At 39.7% G+C, this 20,443-nt stretch overlaps 1 protein-coding gene across 4 annotated transcripts in view; it reads left to right on the plus strand.

Moving 5' to 3' along the window:
• The window catches only part of AIG1 (androgen induced 1), a 242,150-nt gene that overhangs the window by 79,878 nt on the left and 141,829 nt on the right, over nucleotides 1-20,443 (plus strand). For all 4 annotated transcript variants that reach the window (XM_029944331.1, XM_029944334.1, XM_029944330.1 and 1 more), the window contains exon 3: nucleotides 6,702-6,803. In XM_029944331.1, the coding sequence (XP_029800191.1) occupies nucleotides 6,702-6,803 (102 nt within the window). The remainder of the gene's footprint in view (nucleotides 1-6,701; nucleotides 6,804-20,443) is intronic.

Raw genomic sequence — 20,443 nt, forward strand, 5'->3', positions numbered from 1 at the left:
GGCTACACCTCTCTTTCTCTCTCTCTCCTTGACTCATTTTGATCACAGCCGTTCTACATGGTGATGGGAAGCTTTGTGTTCGTTCATCAGGTGAGGATCCAGCCTGGTTACCACAGACCTCTTGTTTCCCCTGACACCCCACCTCCCGCTTCTTGCAGAGAAGACATGCTGGCCCGTTTCCACATCTTGCATCATCACTTCCGACACCTGAAGCCAACCAGGGATCAGAATGTTTCCTGCGGTGCTCCCATGCATCTCAGACCTCCTCCTGTTCCCAGCAAGGGTCGTTCAGGGTTCCTTAGAGTACACCAGTTGTACTGATCTCTCTGTTCCGCGTGCTCAACCAGAGAATCCTTGGATCTTGTTTCTTCCATCAGAGTCTTGTTTTTTCCTAATACTTAGCAGCCTGTTGAAAAGAGTGATATTTGGATTATGGGTGTTTCCTACTGCATTGGCTTCACTTTGTTTCTCATCCTCCTTGTGTTTGGTTGATTTGGGAAACAAGAGCCTTTAGTGCTTCCATTGTGATCCAGAAGTCCAGAGGATTATTTCAGGATGATAGGAGATTTACACAGGTGAAGGAGGGGCTGGCAAGTAGGAAGTCTGAGAAGAGATGGGCTGGAAGAATGACCCTGGAAAGAAGGGCTTCTCTTCCTCACAGACAGGAGGACACAAAAATATGGAGAACATAAAAAAGGAATTTTAGGTCATTAGGAAGCACATTGAAGGCTTAACAGGGTATTTGCCCTTATGGGAGATGTGGAGCCTGACAGACAGGAAGCAGCAACACATCTTTATTCATTCAGTGGAGAACCTGCAAAGAGCAAGACAGACAGGTTCCTGTTTTTTGACACTTCATCTCCTCATAAAAGAGCCAGACATGAACAAGTGAACAACAACAACAGCTTACTTTCTCCCAGGGTCCCTGATGGAAAATATTGGGGCAATGGGGTCAATGGCAAGGTCTCCCCCAAGACCTGAAGGGACAGAGCATCAGCCAGGTGAAAATGGGGTGAGAGAATTCCTGGCATTAAGGTAAGACATGCAAAGACCCTGAGGCAGGAAAGAGCTTAATGAGTTTTAGGAACGAATTGCCACTTGGAGCTTAGGGAGCAAAAGAAAATGTGATACAAGCTGAAGTCAGAGAGAAAGGCAGCCAGCCAATCACATGGGCATTATGAGAGTTGGATTTTTATTCTCAAGTTATTTACTCAGTCAGAAGAGATAATTTAAACGTAGGTAAATATGGATAAATTATAAGTTACAGTTGAAGGCTGTGAAAAAAAGGCAGTGACACGTGTTTTAGGAACGCTCTAAATGCAGATTCTGGTTTTAAGGTAATATGAGCATAATGTACAGAGCAAAAAATGTAATGGTGCTCATAGCTTCATAATTACAAGTAGAGGCATGTGGGTCACACTTCCAGGAATGAGTACTGGAGACTAACTGTACCCTGGAGAAGAAGATATTCTAACATTCTAGAGGCTTCGCTGGGCATTGCAGAATTTGAGGGTTTGGCTGAGGGAAAACACATAAGGACTCGGGATCTCCTAGACCTGGAGGGTGGGAAGACAAGGCCTTGTCTAAATGAGACCATCTCTCTCTACGTGGGAGCCATCAGAGACAAGGTCAGCTAGCATCCAGAACACACGGTTTCTTCTCATGTGCTGTGTGTTTGGAAGAAGAAATCACAACTGGAAACGTGTACGTATTACCTCCCTGGAAAGAACATGTTGGGAAAGCAAATCATGACAAGGAAATCTGGAGGCAAAGTAATAGAGCCCAAAGCAGAATTAATTTTTTCCCAATTGATAGTTTAGTAAAGTCTGAATACTAATAGATTAGCTTATAAAGGAAAAACACTTTCATAGGATCCTGCCCTGTAGAAGGAAGCTGGAGACTTGAAAGATGTATTTATGTATTTCCTCCTTCCTTTCTTCAAAAGTAGATGTTTGAGATCATGCTAAAGGTCTCTACAGACCAATCTGTAGATAAGTGACTTTTCTCTTTGACCTGCATCATGGTAAATTTCTCTGCAACAGCCTTTGCGCTCTAATCTCTTTTACTGAACTCCCAAGAATTTCCCACTGATCAGTAAAGCTTCTTCTTAGAAGTGGACTAAAGCTGATTAACTTCGGCTTCTACTGATCCCATGTAAGAGACTCCCTACAGAAGGAGGTGAAGAGAGAATCCAGTTTTCTTTCGCATTCATTTCTGATTGTTTCAGGGGTTCAAACGAGGCCTCAACAGCTAGCTGTAACACAAGTACTTTGTCTGGGAAACTTGAAGGACTGGAAAGTGACTGAGCTCCCTCCACTCTCAGTTCAAGTACAGTATTCTGGTCCTGGCTGTGGGGAAGCAGCAGGTGCACCCTGAGGAGTTGGCCACAACAGTGGAATGTTTCAGTAGCACGTAGCCTGTCCAAGAGAACCTATTTTTGTTTCATATTCATGCCCCGGTTGTAGAGTTCAAACTTATTTTGGGTTTGCTGATGACCATACTGTCAAGAGGATAACAGTGCATGGGGCCAAGAAGCTTCCATCTGTGCCATGCTTCCATCTCAAGAATTATTTAGAAGGCTGATTGCTCCGTTAGCTGGGCCTCTTGACCTTCTAGTGGTACGCTAAGAAAGGTGACTAATACTTTCTTGAAAGTCACTTCACTTTTAATAATCCATGCAATTCCCTTAATATATGGTAGGGGTTGAAGGATTGATCCACTTGCACTGGTAAGTATTGACCCCACGATGCTTTCCATGAATGGTCATTTATGGGGAATAGAAAGGAGCCCTCAGCAGTGGTGTGCTAGTAAGTATTTAACAACTGGCTCTCCAGGGGCAAAATACCTATTTGTAGCATCTGCTGATTTCCATGGCGGAATATGAAGAATGGCTTTATAAATTCAAAAACTTAGATGAGTTGGGAAAATTCCACAAAAGGCTAAAATGACTAAAACGAACTCAAGAGAAAGCAGAAAGCCTGAAAACTATATATCTATTAAAGAAATTGAATTCACAAATCTTCTCACAAGAAAACTTCCCTAGAGAAGCATATCAAATAGATAAGGGATACAGAATACTTATCTTGTACAAAGTCCCTCAGAAAATAGAGGAAGGAGCTTTTCCCACTTTGTTTTTTGAAGCCACCATTGTCCTGGCACCAAAATTAGAAAAAAAATTATGAGGGCCCCCCAGATGACTCAGTTGGTTAAATGTCTGATTCTTGATTTCAACTCAGGTCATGATCTCACGGTCATGAGATTGAGTCCCGCATCGAGCTCACACTGACAATGCGGCACCTGCTTGGGGCTCCCTCTCTCCCTCTGCCCCTCCCCTGCTCATGCTCTCTCTCTCAAAAATAAATAAGTAAACTTTTAAAAAAGGACATTGAGAGAAAATAAACCTAACCACAGATTAATATACTTAATAAAGACAAGAAAATTCTTAACAAAATGTCAGCAAGTCAAATCCAGTCAAAATGATAATACATAATGACCAGCATTAGAAATCTGGATAATTCGGGGCGCCTGGATGGCTCAGTCAGTTAAGCGTCTGACTTCAGCTCAGGCCATGTTCTCAGAGTTTGTGCAATCGAGCCCCGCATCGGGCTCTCTGCTGACAGCTCAGAGCCTGGAGGCTGCTTTGGACTCTGTGTCTCCCTCTCTTTCTGCTCCTTACCTGTTCATGCTCTCTCTCTCTCAAAAATAAATGAACATTAAAAAAAATCTATATAATTCATCATATCAACAGAATAAAGAAAACTTTCTGATCACCTGAGGAGATACAGCAAAGTGATCTGAAACAAAGCAGTACTTTCTTGTTACATACATAAATGAAGGAGGGGAGAGATTTTCCTCAACATTGTAAAAACTTGCATATAAGAAAAATTTGCAGCTAATAGCAAACTCACATGTTGAAAAGACTGGACACTTTCTTAAGATAGGGAAGAAAGCAAGGGTGTTCACTGTTCATCACTTCTAGGTAACATTGTGCGGAAGGTTGTAGATAGTGCAGTAAGAAAAGGAAAAGAAGTAAAAGGCATACAAACTGTAAAGGAGGAAGAAGAAAAGCTGTCTTTATTTGCAGAACATGCACATATAAAAATCTAGAATAACTTATGAAAGAACTACTCAAACAATGTGAATTAAGCAAAGATAGAGGATAAGGTATCAATGTAGAAAAATCATTTGTACCTTTTATATACTAGCAACAAAGAATGTAAAAACAAATTTAATACTATCTACAATAACATAAAACCTCATGAAATGATTAGTGATAGATTAAAAAATATGTACAAGATTCTTTTCACTGAAACCTACAAACTGAGAAATTAAAGATCTAAATAAATGGAGATGTAAAGTATGTTCCTGGGACAGAAGACTCAATATTGTTAGGCTGTCATTCCTCCCCAAATTGAACATATTGATTCAGTACAGTCATAATCAGAATTCTAGGAGGATATTTTTGTAGAAATTAGCAAGCTGAGATTCTAAAATTTAAATGGGAATGCAAAGGACTGAAAATAGCCAAAACAATTTGGAAAAGGAGAGTGGAAGCATATGGTAAGCAGAATTCTAAGATGGCCTCAAGATGGCATTGCCTGCAGAGCAAGTGTGCGATCCACTTCCCTTGAGTGTGGGAGGGCACCTGTGAATGTGATGAGATGTGCCCCGTCATCAGGTGACATTATATGGCAGAGGTGCAGGGATATCCACCTATGGCTCTTTCCATGGCTTTATGTTTGTATGCGGATGCCAGACCAGATGTAAAACTCGTTCTCACCCTTCAGAAACAGATACGTCTTCATCACCTCTCAGGTCGGGGCTCTACACATTTATTATGCAGTCAGTCCTCCAGGTAAGACCCAGGAAGCAGGCCCACACAGGCGCTGAGGCATACTTTTGTCTTTTGGGGCAGGAAATTCTAGGTCTAAAAAAGGGGCAGGAAATTTCCCAGGTCTAGAAAAGGAGGGTGGAAGCTCTGGGTAGACCGGCCATTTGGCTCGGTGACTGCCTCACTCCATAGTGGGGGGAGGAGGCTCACCGTGGCTGGAGTCGTGTCTAAAGCAGGAGATCTCAGACATTAATGTGGATATGAATGACCCCAGGATCTTATTAAAATGCATATTCAAAACATATGAGGACAGGACCTGGCATCTCATGTGTCTAACAAGCTCTTGGGTAACATGGCGGCTGCTGACCCAGGGGACCGCATTTTGAGTAGCAATCCTTGAGTAGTGATCTTGGGGCTTAGGTCGGAGGGCAAGTAACACTGATACTCAGTACATTTGAAGTGTACAGTGAAATGATTAAACCAAAGTTGTGAATACTTTTTAAAAATGACTCATTGTATTTGGAAAGATCATAATGATAGTTAACATTAATGGTTTGAGTTTTGTTTTTTCTATTGCATTTTGTGCATTTATCAACTAAGTGAAAATAGTTGACCCAAATGCAGGATAAATAAGTAGGGACCCCAATCTGGTATTGAAACTATGTGTGTTATCTATGGTTGCCGATTATAATTATCTTTCAATGTGTTTTATGAAGCAAGAAGGTTCATTACATCTTAGGTTTTAAGGGTGAGCTTTTATTTTTTCAGACTACTATTACCCATGTAGTAACTGACATACTTGGAAAAGAACTTTGGAACCTTTCTGATTACTAGCTTGTGGTTTAACCACTGGGAGTTTTATGAAAAGTGGCATTAAAATATTTACTACTTTTATTAATAAAATGTGGGGGTAGCTATGACCTATAAGAGATGAGATAAAATGTTTATTTTTAATATTTATCTGCATTTTAGCATGCTGTAGCATTGATTATGAGATGTAACTCTGCAGAGACTTTGAGCACTCCCTCGGGCATTGTTCCTTTTTCCATGCTACATTTAGAGACTCTGTACACAAGCATTTTCGTTTTCTTTAAAATTCTAAGTTGAAGGTTAAGACTTTGGACCATTCATTTCTTTATTTAATCTGAAGTTCTCTCACCGTTACTTTGAAGAAAGATAAGAGAACAAATTGAGTATTCTACTCTCTTTTGATGTCTATCTTGCTGATGGGTCAAAATAAATCTCAGGAACCCAGATGAACATGTTAGTTATTCCAAGAGAATTAGGATTCTTGTGTTCCATACACTCTGCTCTGAGTACAGCCAAGGCCCCTGCTTAGGCTACATAAATTCATACATTTTCAGGAAATGTGACTTTGGGACATTTTATATAACAGTGATTTTAATGCTGTTAGTGGTGAAATGGAAACTTGAGAATGTGAAAATTAATTTAAACCACATGGTGGGTTCAAGGAAAATACACTATAGTTTCTTGAATGTGTGCTGACTCTGTACAGTGGGGAATGGGATCCAAAAAACCACCAGTGAACTTTTAAACCCTCTTGAGAGGATTCAAACCAATGCAACTAGCCCTAGAAGGGAGCTGTTCCAGATGACAGGCAGACGACTTATCTCTCCCTCGAAAATAGATCCCTTTGCCTGAGAGAACACAATAGGGAGATCAAGGAAGAAAGAAGGACCCCACGCATTACCACTAATAGAATGAAGTTAGAACTCTCTTTCTAGTCATTAGCTGGTTTACCGATTTGTCTTTCACTGTAGATTACAGTTCTGTTGGGTTCTTTGAACAATGGATAACCAACAAATTGTATGTTGTGAATTTGAAATAAAGGATTTCTTTTCCCTTCCAGTTCGTTGTAGCGGTGTTCTGGATCATTTACGCCTATGACAGAGAGATGATTTACCCGAAGTTGCTTGATAATTTTATACCAGGCTGGCTGAATCACGGAATGGTGAGTGGACTCAAATAATTTCCTTTCATTAAAAAAATGTCTAGTACAGAGCTATTTTCTAATTTAGGCTTTCCATAGACACTACCTAAATGGCAGTGAAATGTTGGGGATTATGAGAGATTATAATTAGAGAAGAATACTGAATGTAGATAAATAAAACAGCTTCCCATGAAATTGAGTCACTATTAAAACTATGTCATGGATGAGCCCACAGTTTATAAGTTATTGGTGTTGTTGAATAATACAACTACCTCATTCGAAGACAAATTGAATTTCTGTGCCATTCAAAGAGTTAACCGTATTGGAGCCTGCGGATCTTTTCCAACCGATACAACTATCGAGGTATCAATTCTCCTTGGAGAATTTCCCTGGAAGGGGCAGCAAGACTATGATTTTCCCTGGGAGATCTTCCGTGGGCACAGAAGCGGCCTTTGCGATGGGAGCCACTATATCAGGCTGTCCCCAGTGGAGCGCGTCTGCTTGGGGGTTCTGGGTCTTTTCCTTCTTCTCAGTCTGATTCTTTCTGATGCTTTAGCCGTGGTGTTGTCATCACAAGTTTCAAATCAAATCTGTTGGATGGTTTGCACATCACCTTACAAGATTTGAGGATATATTTTCTGCAGAGACATTTTGTGTTGTCTTCCCTTTCTGCTTCTGGAATTGAGCGGTTTTGTTATTAACTAAGAAGCCTGCATTTTTTTGGTTACAGCAATTTTTAGAATATGTCACTGGGTGCTCCTGGTGAAAAGGGCAACCCATCACAGAAATTATAGGGGAACGAGGAGCTGGAAATCACACGTCATAGGTCCAAAATAACAGTTCCCTTTCTGCCCCCAATTTTGGTATATTTTGAGAAAAGTGGTGTGTACTAACAAACAAACATTACTGTACTGAGGGACTTTGATTCACCCTTTCCTAAAACAACTCATCACAAGTGGCACATCTCAGAAAACTGGCCTTGTCTTCGAGCCCGATTAGAGCCACACTGTTGAAGGATTAACAAGGTACCTCTGGTTCAGTTCCAAACGAATAAGCCGGGTCTTCTCAGCTTCATTTACCCGTCTAACCGGCTTGATGTGGTTACTCCATGGTTCTCCAGATTTTGACTTTACTTGAATGTGCAAAGCCTTTTCGTAATCCTATATCTTTGCAATCACCTGCTCCAAATGCCTTTCCATTCTTTCCTGGGGAACCCCTACTCATCCTGCTAGCTTATTTTTTTTTTAATGTTTTCTATTTATTTTTGAGAGACAGAGAGAGACAGAGTGAACAGGGGAGGGTTAGAGAGAGGGGGAGACACAGAATCTGAAGCAGATTCCAGGCTCTGAGCTAGCTGTCAGCACAGAGCCTGACGCGGGGCTCGAACCCACGAACTGTGAGATCATGACCTGAGCCGAAGCTGGATGCTTAACTGACTGAGCTACCTAGGCGCCCCTCCTGCTAGCTTCTCTAACGTCTCTCCGAAGCCTGTCCTCATCCCCATAGGCCAGGTTAGCTCCCTTGTCAGTTACCCTTGCAAAAGACCTCCAAATTTCCAGTAGACATGTCTGTTTCCCCCTCGCTAAGTGTTCCTTCCTGGCATAAACATCAGCTTCCAGCCCTGAGCACTCTGCCCACCCACCTGGCATGTAGTAGGATCAAGACATGTTTGTTGGATTGATGAGTGAATTCAGCATACAGTCGTCCTCCCCCTTATCCAAGAGGGATCCATTCCAAGATTCCCAGTGGATGCCTGAAATGATGGATTGTACCATACTAAGTTTTTTCCCTACATGTACATACCTATGATAAAGCTTAACTTGTAAGTTAGGCACAGTAAGAAATGAACAATAATAACAGAGTAGAACATATAACAATATATAGTAATAAAAACTGCAAATGCTATTTCTCTCTCTCTTTGAAATACCCTACTGCATGGTACTCACCCTTCTTGTGAAGATGTGAGATGATAGAATGCCCACACGATGAGATGACCCAAGGCAAATGATGCAGACACTGTGACATAGCGTTAGGCTACTATTGGTCTTCCAGCATCTGCTTCCAGGCTATGGTTTGTCTGGATAACTGAAACTGTGGAAGGCAAAACCACAGATAAGGTATGGCAGGCTACTGTAGTCAGTTTCCATAATTGTTTGCCAGTCAGTAATAATGGCTATTATTTTTTGAGAACCTGCTTTGTGCTAGGTATTGTACCGTGGTTATATCATTCAATTTTTGTGGTGGTTCTATGAACAAGAAATCGTTATCCCTTTCAGAAACGAAGAAACCGAGGGCCAAAGTTTCTGACGGTTAAGGAAGGCCTTAACTGAGAGCAGAGGTTGCATCCTGTGCTATAGAAGTACAATCCTTAACTATTAGGCCTATTGTCTACACCCCGCAGATGCACAATGTTACCTTTAGTCCGGAGAATAAATCACAACCTTTGCAGATTCAAGTGCTAGTTAATGTTTCAAACGAATGGTTCCAAAGTCATGATGAAGTCATTAGAGGTATAACTGAACTCTCATCATTTCCCCTTGACTCACTTTGATGGGTTATAATTCTCACTCTTGGAGACAAACAGTACTTAGAGATTCAAGGAGAATTTGACTGATATGAATATTTGGAAATAGAAAAAATAGATGAATCAACATGTCAAATCCTCTAAGATAATAAGAGTTCCATAGATTCTTTCCTCATGAGTTTTGTCCTTGAGTACGGATGAATGACCATTTCTTTGCTTTTCTTCATGTTTCAGTTCATGGTCTCAAAACTACTAACAAAGAAGTTGCCTGTGGGGGCTGAGGAATTTTTTGCAATATTAATTTACATTACTCTAAATTTGTGTATATGTAACTTAGAATAGGATACTTATTTTTTAGATTAGCTATTAAAATATGAACATAAACTGCTGGAATTATGAATGATTTAATTTTTGTAAAGTTTTTTTAGTGTTTTTATTTATTATTGAGAAGCAGAGAGAGACAGGACATGAGCATGGGAGGGCAGAGAGAGAGAGGGAAACACAGAATCTGAAGCTGTCGGCACAGAGCCCAATGTGGGGCTGGAACCACAGACTGTGAGATCATGACCTGAGCCAAACTTGGATGCTTAACCGACTGAGCCACCTAGGCACCCCAAATTTTTATTAAAATGTGTAAAAAATTTATGAAAAACCAAAAAATCAAATAAGCATTTTTAACTTTACTTAAATTTTATTTACAAGTTTAATAATAATTATCATTTGTATTTTTATTTTAATAGGTAATTTTGAATATTTTATTTTAAAAATATAAAAATAATGCAATTAAAAATTTTTACATTCATTTGAGTGTTCATATTTTGATGAAAACATTCAAATTGTGTGTACTTCGATTATAATTACATTGTTTTTAATTAATGCCTTACATTAATACTATCAGTAGAGCTTAAATTTTGTGAGTGTCCTTTAAAACAATGTATTCAGTGAATTTGCTGAAATGAAAGCAAGGAATTAAAATTTTAGAATATTTATATTTGTATTGTAGTAAATAATATAATTTTGTGATTTATAATTCATAAATTTGTTATGTATGAATCCACAAATCATTGTTTTACTACTCATCCAATCACATAATTTTTATTTAGCTATATGAAATATACATCTCATAATGTAGGAGGATAGAGTGTATTTTATTTAATATTTTACGAGCTTAATTTGTAACATTTAAATATTTTTGCAGATGGTTTATGGTCCTCTACGCCTTTTGGTATTGTCTATCTACGTTTTATATCTACAAGAATTCCAAGAGTCAGTGTACTCTTTTCTTACATGTAGAATCACAGTCGTTGCTTGAAGAGTCTCAACATAATCTCTTGGGATCCAGAGCCCTGAACCACAAAACTGAGATGCAGTTTTAAAAGTCTGTCATGGCACCATTTCAGAAGACATCACCAAGTCAGTCTTGAATTTACAGCACCCAACTGCTCAGCACAAAATTAGTTAGAAAACAGGCTCACAGGATCTGAAATTTATAGGACTTTCCTTTTGATTTACACTAAAATACCCAAAAGTTTGACAGGATTGGAACTAAAAGGAAGAATCGTGTCTCTTCCATTCTATTGTCTACTTCTTTTCTCTCAGCAAGCAATCTTAGAATTTTTTTTGAAAAGAGGAGACGGGTAAATAGACAAGTTGCAGCAATACAACCTCACTAGTACAACCACTAGCTTATCCCCGGGCTCTGTTAAAATAGCACACGCACGCACACACAATTTTAATTTATTAACAATTAAAAATATAAACCTATAAAATATAACACATTTAGCTGGAGTCACTTCGGTATCCAAAATCAAAAACTGTTCTGTCCTTGCAGCCCTATTTATTTTTGTATTTCCAGCAATTTGAACAGTACGTGATGCACTGTAGGCATTCACTAAGTTATTAGTGATACAAAGGGTACTTATTGTTCGCTTTAGAACCCTGGAAGAATGTCGTGTTTACATTTATATCCTCCTACCACCTTTGTATCCTTAGTCCACTGATGATCAGATTAGAGGAAACTAGAGGTGATAGCGGCAAAATGCATCCATTTTCAAAATGTAGTTCGATGGTCATTGACAGTTGCAGTTGGGTTCTATGTGGCTACAACATGTGGGAGCTGAGCTTTGATTTCATTCAATCTAGCAAGCATTTATTGAAAAACTGCTAAATGCAAAGAAGCCTGCTAGGCGCTATGTGATTACAGGATGAGAAAAATTTCCACTTTTAAAAGAAAGAAGCGGTGCTTTTGAGGTAGAGGAAGAGGAGTAGGGAAAGACTTCCAGCAGAGTGGTCCCTGGGAGGCTGTGTTCGCTCTGGCCAGGAGAAGCGCTGTTGTTATTCTGGCCTCTTCCTTGGTTGCAAAAATAGATCCCTGAACGTTTCTCTGCTGCTGATTATAAGTTCAAAGCATTGTCAATGGAGTAAATATACATTAAAAGCAATAAATAAATAAATACTTAAACTCTAGAAAGATCGCAGATTCTCAGTGATGCTATACCAGGAAGAACCAACAATGAGACAGTGTCTGTGCTTAGTGAAGACCTAATTAATGTTTACAAAATGCTTTGAGAATGCCAAGCACTGCAGAAGTTTGGGTATTATTATTATTATTATTATTATCACAGATCTTTAAGCATACATGACCTAGATATTCTTATAATCACAGCAGTTGTTCATTCCCCATATAATTAATGAGATACAAAAATAAACCCCACCTCTCTTCGTGCTTGATTTGTCAGTTGTTCTTGTTTTGTATGTCACTGATCCTCAAGAGAACCTTGATTTAGGCAACTATTTATTCCGTTCAATATTATTTTGACATTTGGTGACTACTAAAGTTTTTATGCATCTATCTCAGAAGAGAAGGCATTAAATTCTGCTTGGATAATCATTGGTTTTGCAGGAACTCAGATTTCATGTTATCATTTTGTTAAATAACACAACTTATGGGAAGTTTCCAGTTCTGGACCACACAGATTATCCAGGGTGTCTGTGTGACTCTGATATTGGGTATTTCATGAAATAAGCTATTGGTCAAAAGAAGACTCTTTTCTTTTTCATATGAAAAAAGCTGACCTTTCTCATTTTCCCAATGTATTCTAAAGTAACTGGAAGATCTCTACAAATTTTCAAAAATAAAAGTAAGACTGGAACAGAGGTCAGAAATTTCTTGGGAACCACTTTCTAAGACTCCCAATGGACCTCCCAAAGGAAACAAATAAGACCCAAAGACCCAGGAACAAGAAGGGGAGTTCCATCCACAGTGAGGCAGATACTTTCTGAGTTACTGCATATGGTTCTCATGTGTAAGATTTTTCATGGCAAATTTTACTGATCGTAGATTTCTCCTTGTGAATTTTCATTGGCTCAATCTCTCCTTCTCCATCAGGCCTACTCTGAGCAGCCAATTTATTAGGTATTGCCAACTACCCCTTTGTCCCTGGAGTCCCCTCACCATCCCACTCTCTGTCCCCGTCCTGGCACTCATCATCCTTGACACATTATATGGCTTTACTTATATGTTGTATTTATGGCTTATTGTCCGTCCTCTCCTGCTAGACTATAATATTCATAAGAGCAGAGATCTTTATCTCTGTGATTCATTTATTCCAAGCACCTAAAACAGTGCCTCTACATAGTGGAAATCAATGAGTATTTGTGGTATGAAGGAATGAATTTTATCAATATTCTATGTCTGTTTTCTCTTGTTCTTTTTTCCTGCTCTTGTTCTTTTTCTTTTCATGGTAGTTGACAGAATATATGCCAAACCATTCACTTCTTTCCTAACTTGTATTTTACTTCACTCTTCAACCTCAGCTGCACTGCAGCAAAATCTTACATATGTGACTTGCTCTCCCCTCTGAGGATCCTGGCGGCTGGTACATATCATATTGCCACTACTCCTGAGAAGGCCTGAAGTGATGTCCAAAGAATACACCATGGTCCCTGGACCATCTGAGAGTTACAGACCAGGCAGATAATATCCTGGGTTACATTTATTGAAAAGTTCTTCCATATATTGATGATTTTGTCTGGGTATTAGTTGGTTTTTTTTCCTCTAAGGTAATAGACCATGGCTTTTTAAAGCAATTTTCTGACATCACAAATTCCTTTGTACAACTAATTTTCCACGTAAGGGTAGAATTCAAGGCTAATATTATTTGGCTTACACTCTGCCCTTTTTCTTGCTCTGCTGAATAGAGGAGCAGGCCCAGCAGTAGTTTGAGTTCATCAAAAGGTCTATAAATTATATGCAGATACTTTGGGGTCAGCAAAACCCAAAGTGTGGTTTACTCAAGTTCTTTTACTTCTAATCCTTAAATCCATAGATATTTCAAAGTAAACTTCATTCATATGTTTTCCATTCGTTTACCCTTAGTTCTTCATAGCTGGGGGAGAGGAGGGGCCAGACCCGAAGGTGTTGTCTTAGGAACTGGCTTCCTTCTTCATTACCACAAACAGATCATTCATTAGCCACAGACCCAACTCCTTGGCCGAAGTCCATGCCTAGATCCTTTCCAGTTCCCTTTTAATTGAAGCTCCAACCTCAGCAAGCATCAGCGATAGCTGCCAAAGAAAGTGAAGTGCAAACACAAAGCTGCATTTTTTATCATAGAGGCACAGGATCCTCATCTTAAAACTTCAGAAGTGATTCTAAAGGTCACTGGGTCTCTACACCACATGTCACCTAAGTTACCTGAACAGTATCTTGGCAAATTCCCTTTCAGTCTCTATTTGAGCATCTCTGGTGATAGAGCTTCAAACAGCAGACCAAGACCATGGAGTTTTCAGCTTAAGAAAGACCTCATAGTGAACTGAGCCTTCTGTTCCTTCCTCCAGCCCACATTGGCCCAGTCCATTTATCCATTCTGCAGGATTCAAATACCAGTTGTCATTGTTCTCCTCATGTTCTCTTCCAAGAGGATCTCGCTCTTCCCCATGACTTCAGTCTCTCTTAAATGTTGATCATTCGAAGTTGGTTCTTCCTGTTCCATCTTCTAATGGGCATCACACTCAGCATTTGACACAAGGACCTTGAGATGAACATACTGTAACAAATTTATTACAATAACCACTCCCCTCATTACCTTAACCCCTTCCCTCAGTCTTGTTACTCATCTCATGTTGCCACTTCAATAATAGCTGAAGCATTTAAAAGCTTCTCCTTAACACCACATCCCTCATAGTAGACAAGTCCTATTAGATGTATGTCCAAGGTAGCTGCCAAAGCTTCCCTGGCCTCGTGTTTTCCACCATCCTGGCTTTAGTTCAAGGCTTCATCACCTCTCAGCTGAACTGTGGTAGTAGACTCATCTCTTCTCTCCTTGCCTCCCCACTCTCTCCTCACCAGGACTTTCCCTGCATTGCTGCCTGAGTAACCTTTCTAGAAGAGCTGAAGTTTTGATGACTCCTTGCTCCATTCCCTTCTCAGTCACCACCTGTGAATGAAGTGGTCCCAAGCGTCCTACGTATCTGAGCGGGTCGCTTCTCCCTGCACTCAGGGAGTTCCTGACCTTTATTCAACACCTGTGATTTCACTTATTTCATTGTTTGATTAGTATTTATTTACTCATTTATTCCCCTAATGGGCTATGAGGCCATAAAGGGCAGCAAATGTTGTTTCTTTCCTTTCATCTTTTCCTCCAGCATTTCCTCCACTTTCCTCCTAGCATACTCTCTGGCATTACCACAGACTCAGTAAACATTTATTGGAAAAAATGGCATACAGGTCCTTTACCATCATGCTCAGTCTCCCCTGACTAAGCTTCAGCTTGCCTAGATTCATTTTTATAGTTTCATGTGATTTGGCAAGAGCACAGAGAGCAATTCAGCCATCGTCTTGGCCTATTAGTATTGTCCAAGCTCCATTAACTCTTTTTGGCAGTTTCATTATACAATACACTGAAACTTCCACATCATTTTTACCTGACCAGTGGGTGGTTTAGGTAACATTTGTAGTCGTTATTTTGATTTTTTATATACAAAGTGTAGGACCCTTAGGTGTATTCGTAGTGTATTCCATCTTGTTAAACTCAACTGGAATACAGCATGGGCTCTGGGGAAGCCACAGTACTAAGATGTTGAGGATCATCAAATGGATATATTGGAATTTAATAATATGATAGATTTATAGAACTCTGTTTTGAATTGAGAAGCCTAAGTTTGTGCCTTTGAACTGAAGCTCCTTTTGGGGCTACCAATGCAAGTAAAGTCAGTAACAAAATAACTGATTTTTTAGAGAAATAAATTTTAATCATCTCATAACCATGCTTGGAGAGAATGGTTGATTCCTCTGGTCAAGACAGGTGTTTAGATAAAAACTGCATATGTGGTGGCAGAAGGGATTGGCTACTGAAAATTATCACCATGTCCAAGGATAATAGAGAAACAGGGAACTAATGCAATATATCTAGTGGAGAGAGAGATCTTGGACAAGGGATCTGGTGAGGAAAAGGGCTATAAGATGGTGTTGGCACCAAGTGGATGGTAGCTTGGGGACAAAGCTCACCTTCAAAGGATAGGTGTTGATTTTTCCCAAGTTGGCTGGATTCTAGATCTAGAGATCCCAAGGGGTCATTGTGTTGGTCACATGTAGATAAAGTAGGAAAAGAAACTTTTCTGAGGGTCCAGAAGCATTGTCCAAAATCCTTATGTTGGCACCAGATCATGAAGATAGCATGAATCCTCATCTCATCTCATGCTTCTTTATCCAAATCAGGTTGAAAAATGATTAAAGGAAAGCAAGGAAAGACTGTGACAACCCACTAGAAAATGTTCTACCTAACTTTGTTTTTTCTGTATGAATCTGGACCTGAACTCCCAAATTTGTCCACAAAATGCCTGGTCTTTTAGAAATACTGATTAGCTTCCCTGAGCCTATTTATACCTCTTGTCAAGGTGAAGCTTCTCCAGGAAGTCTCTAGTGTTCCCCTCTGCCAATCCATGGCTCATGCAGAATGGCAACAAGACCTGCCCTACAGGACATTCCAAGACTGAGTGTCCACCCAGCCCTCATTTCCCTGTCAAAACCCCCCTTTTCTTCCAAGTCCACTCATGCATCAACTCTCCCCTTATATCATAGAGGTGACGACCCCTTCTTTACACATGTGCCTCTATTGTAGTATCCATTATGCTTTACTTGTACTATATTATCACATTAGTCTGGAACTGGGTGTTTGTTAAGAGCAGGTGCATGCCCTTGGCTTCCTCCCATAGTCTCATCTTCTGGATCAGTGCATGGCTCATAGTAGGTTTCAGAAAAGACTTTTGCAAGAACGACTGAATAATGATGGAGTGAGTGCATTTCTATCATATTTCCTTACTCTCCCAGTCTCATAACACTTTCTGAAAAGGAAATAAGGTTATTTTCTCTAAATGGGCTTAGGCCAGTACTTAGGATCGCCATGTAATTCTCTATGTTTCATGCTCTCATCCTTCAGTGACTCATTTTAGAACCTTACAGCATCCTTGTCAAGCTCAGTGGCTTATAATTTTGAAAATCAGTCTTCCCCTTTTCCATTGAAGAACTGTACCTGCTGGCCTTCAAGTCCAGTATAATAATTTGTCCAGGCTCACACAGCTAGCCAGCACCCTGGCTGGAAGGAGAATGCTGAGCTGACCAACCCCATCACGCTTATTGTATGCAGGCCCTCTCTTTGAGGAGCTTTATTAACCTCTAGTGAGGAGATCCCTTTCAACATGAAATATCATTATATTTTCACAAACATGTTTCATCAAGACACTGATAAACATTCCTGCCATTTTCGATTCTTTTCCTTTTCATCTTAGCAAGGGTGACTTTTTCCTATTGTCTTACCGTATCCATATCCAGAGAATTTTCCTGCCCTTAATGATCTAATTAAGACATGTTTTAACCTAGTTGCAAGGATTAGCTTTGATGGGTGGAAATGTTTCCCCTTAAGGCAACCCCTTTCCTTTTATCAAATACATTAATCCGTGTGACCTGAGAATATATCACATGAACTTATATGTCCAAGAGCCACGCCTCATACTGCTACTACCTGTATGTGTTAAGGATAAAAAGATTGACGTTAGTAAACATCCCTTTTTCTACCTACCCTGCTTTCCACACACAGGATAGAGCATCTTATTTGTTGCCTTCTCTTCCTCACACAGGGTAACCCCAAAACTCACTCTGTTTCCGTATGCAGCTCTCCTAATAGATGCAGACATGTGAGCCACCTAGAAAGGGGAACTGAATCAAATGACCTCTCGAGTTTTCCCTGGCTTATTCTCATTCTGTGAAAAGAGTTTAGTGTAAGTGATTTAAGAGGTTAGAATAGAATTCTCTGTTCAATGGCCTTTTTTCAAGTTCTCTACTGAATTCCACTGGTGGGGAACTTACAGCTTGTTGTGGGAATTCCTGAGATTGGCGTGGAAGCAAATAGCACGATGCCGGCCACATAATGGGCTGGATCAATGTCAGTCCCATCAAATAGGCTACGATAGGAATCTTACGGAGAAGATAAAATTTCCCTAGAGCGAATGATTTTAACTTACTATCATACACTAAGTAACAGGCTAGTGTCAAACCCTGTCTAAAGCTGCAAAAAAAATGCTTGGATGGAAATCTTGTATTTTTAGCAACACCGAATTTGTATATAGTCCTAACATAGAAGTTAATGAAATTCCTTAAAAGTTTATATAATAGGTCAGATATTTATCCTTGGACATAGAATTCACATCTCCCTTATTAGTTTTCAGCATTTCCCCTCACTTGCACCTTTGGTAAAGAACTTTGCTTCAACTCAGAATTTGACTGCTAATATTCACACATATGGCAAATATGAACTAATCGGACCACAGATATTTTGCTGCATTCCATGGTGTCTCATTTATTTGTTTAATTTGCAGCCATAGCAACTAGATTCCACCGCTTCAAGCTTTGACACAGACCTGCAGTCTGATCAGCCTGGGTGAAGTCTGGCACTCAGCGCTCTGCTCAATTGAAGACATATGCGCAAACTCACTCACCACATTTTCTAACCTGGTTTTCACACTGGGCAGATACTAATATTTGCATAAAAATATGAAAAGCAACTTCCTGCAAGGATAGTAGGCAATTAGAAGATGTTGTGACCTTCTTTTCTGTAACATTTCAAATCTGAAAGTTTTCCTGGCATGCTTCTCAAAAGCCCATCTGACTTTGAAGCAAGCTGCCTCTCCACAGAAGGCTCACTCCAGCAATGACTAATGGATTGACCCGATGCCATGCTAGTGCTGCTCCACGCATGCTGCTCTGCACAAGACGAGCATTTGGAAATGACCTTGAAACGGAGTTTTGCCAAGCGAATGAAATATGGGCCTTCAAGGAGTGCCATTTCACAAGCAATTTCCAGAAGGGTATTCACAGCGTTGGGGAAACTGGGCTCCTTAATTTGGTGTTGGTTTACCACGAGTGTTTAACATACACAGGGAATGATGCTGCTTCTTGATTTTATGAGTTGCACTTTGTAACAGGTTGGAAAAATTAGGTAATGGTGAAAACTGGCACCCCAGTGTTGTTGCTCTTAGGTGTTTTTGTTTCAAACATTCACTGGAGGAAAGGAAGATGCTCAAAGGGTCCAGGTGTAAATAAGGAGACAGGAGGTTAAAATGAAGGGTAAGCTGCAAATGGGGGTCAAGATGGTGTTAGTGGGTAAAGAAAAGATGGTAGGAAGAGCTACCTCTCTGTACACAGTTTGCTACCCAGTTGACAGGATTCCAACTCACCAGATTTCGGTTCTAGAGAGGACAATGTTCCTTATCTCAGTATGCACACTGAGAGTGCATAGTCTATCATAGTTGTTTAAAAATGTTCATCGCCATTGACATCAGTTGTTGCTATATGGCTTTCCATTTTAGTGAGTGATGTATTTCTGTTGGTGCACAGTGTCTTTTTTTGATTGCGCTTCTCATGCTGGTGAAGTTGGCTGACATTTCAGGATCTGTGAATGAAGCTGTGCTTTAACCTTATTTGGAAGTCGGAGATCAGGCTCCAGGATTCATAGGATTTGGAAAGATCCCCCTCAGGTTCCCCTCCTGTGATCTCACTTCTACAATCATGGGTAGCAGAGACAGTCTAAGGTCTGAGCAGTAAGGTGGGATGTTAGAAGAACAGTAGGGAACAAGTCATATTCTCTTAATTCATTCTTAATTAATTATCTTCATTCTTCATTAGTTTGCTGAAGCCAGCTCTCAGATTTTTATACAAAAGTAGATTGGGTACTTCTTTAAAAACAAAAATTCAGCCCCTTTAGAACTCTCTGATGAGACTGTGAAAGACCTCTGGCCCTTCTTATTTCCAAAATACTGATAATCCTCACTAAGTGATCCTGTGAAACAAACATCTATAAGATCAAGGCAATATACTGTCAATGGCAACTTCCCAGAACATTCCTTTTTACTTCATCTGGGATTTTTCAATAAGTAATTTGATATTTCTGTAAGTTTAAACTGGAATCACTAAAATGAAGGCTTTTTTTCCCTTATAAGCTCAAGCCTTCCAGACTCCTCATTTTGTAGAGTTACATAAGTAAGCCATGCAACTAAGCTAAAAATCTAAATTATAGAATATAGTTGTAAAACTGTTCCCATTTTATGCACCAACTTACATTAAAACCAGTAACATATTTGCAAAACAGGTTTTGTAAGCAACTATTTATATTGAATTCCAGCTTGGTGATTTTTCATTAGATTTTGCTGAGGGTTATATGCTAAATTATTCACTTGTGAATTTTTTCTTTCCCAGTTGCTTGCACTTGGTAAGTGTGCTTGAAAAGTTCGGGCATAAGAATAGCTCAGAATGATGCCATTATCTTGCCCTATTTTCTTTATCTGTCTGTATTTAGGTGATTTGCTTTAAATTTCAGTTCTGTACTTTTTTTTCCACTTTTAAATGTTTCTGTTGGAGAACATATTTTCCTAAATAGTCCTCATCCTTAGTTTAGAGGTATTAATGGACAGGTTTTATTGTATTTCCTAAAACACTTATCAACTACTTAAATAAGGAAAATATGAAAGTGAAAGAGAGAGACTGAAAAAGATTGAGAGAAAGAGGAAAATGCAGGAGGGCACACCAACCAGAAAGAACATCATGCCTTCTGGTATTTAATATCACAGCTCACAGCTCACAGGA

This window comes from Suricata suricatta, chromosome 7 (assembly GCF_006229205.1).
Source record: "Suricata suricatta isolate VVHF042 chromosome 7, meerkat_22Aug2017_6uvM2_HiC, whole genome shotgun sequence".
Lineage (NCBI taxonomy): Eukaryota > Metazoa > Chordata > Mammalia > Carnivora > Herpestidae > Suricata > Suricata suricatta.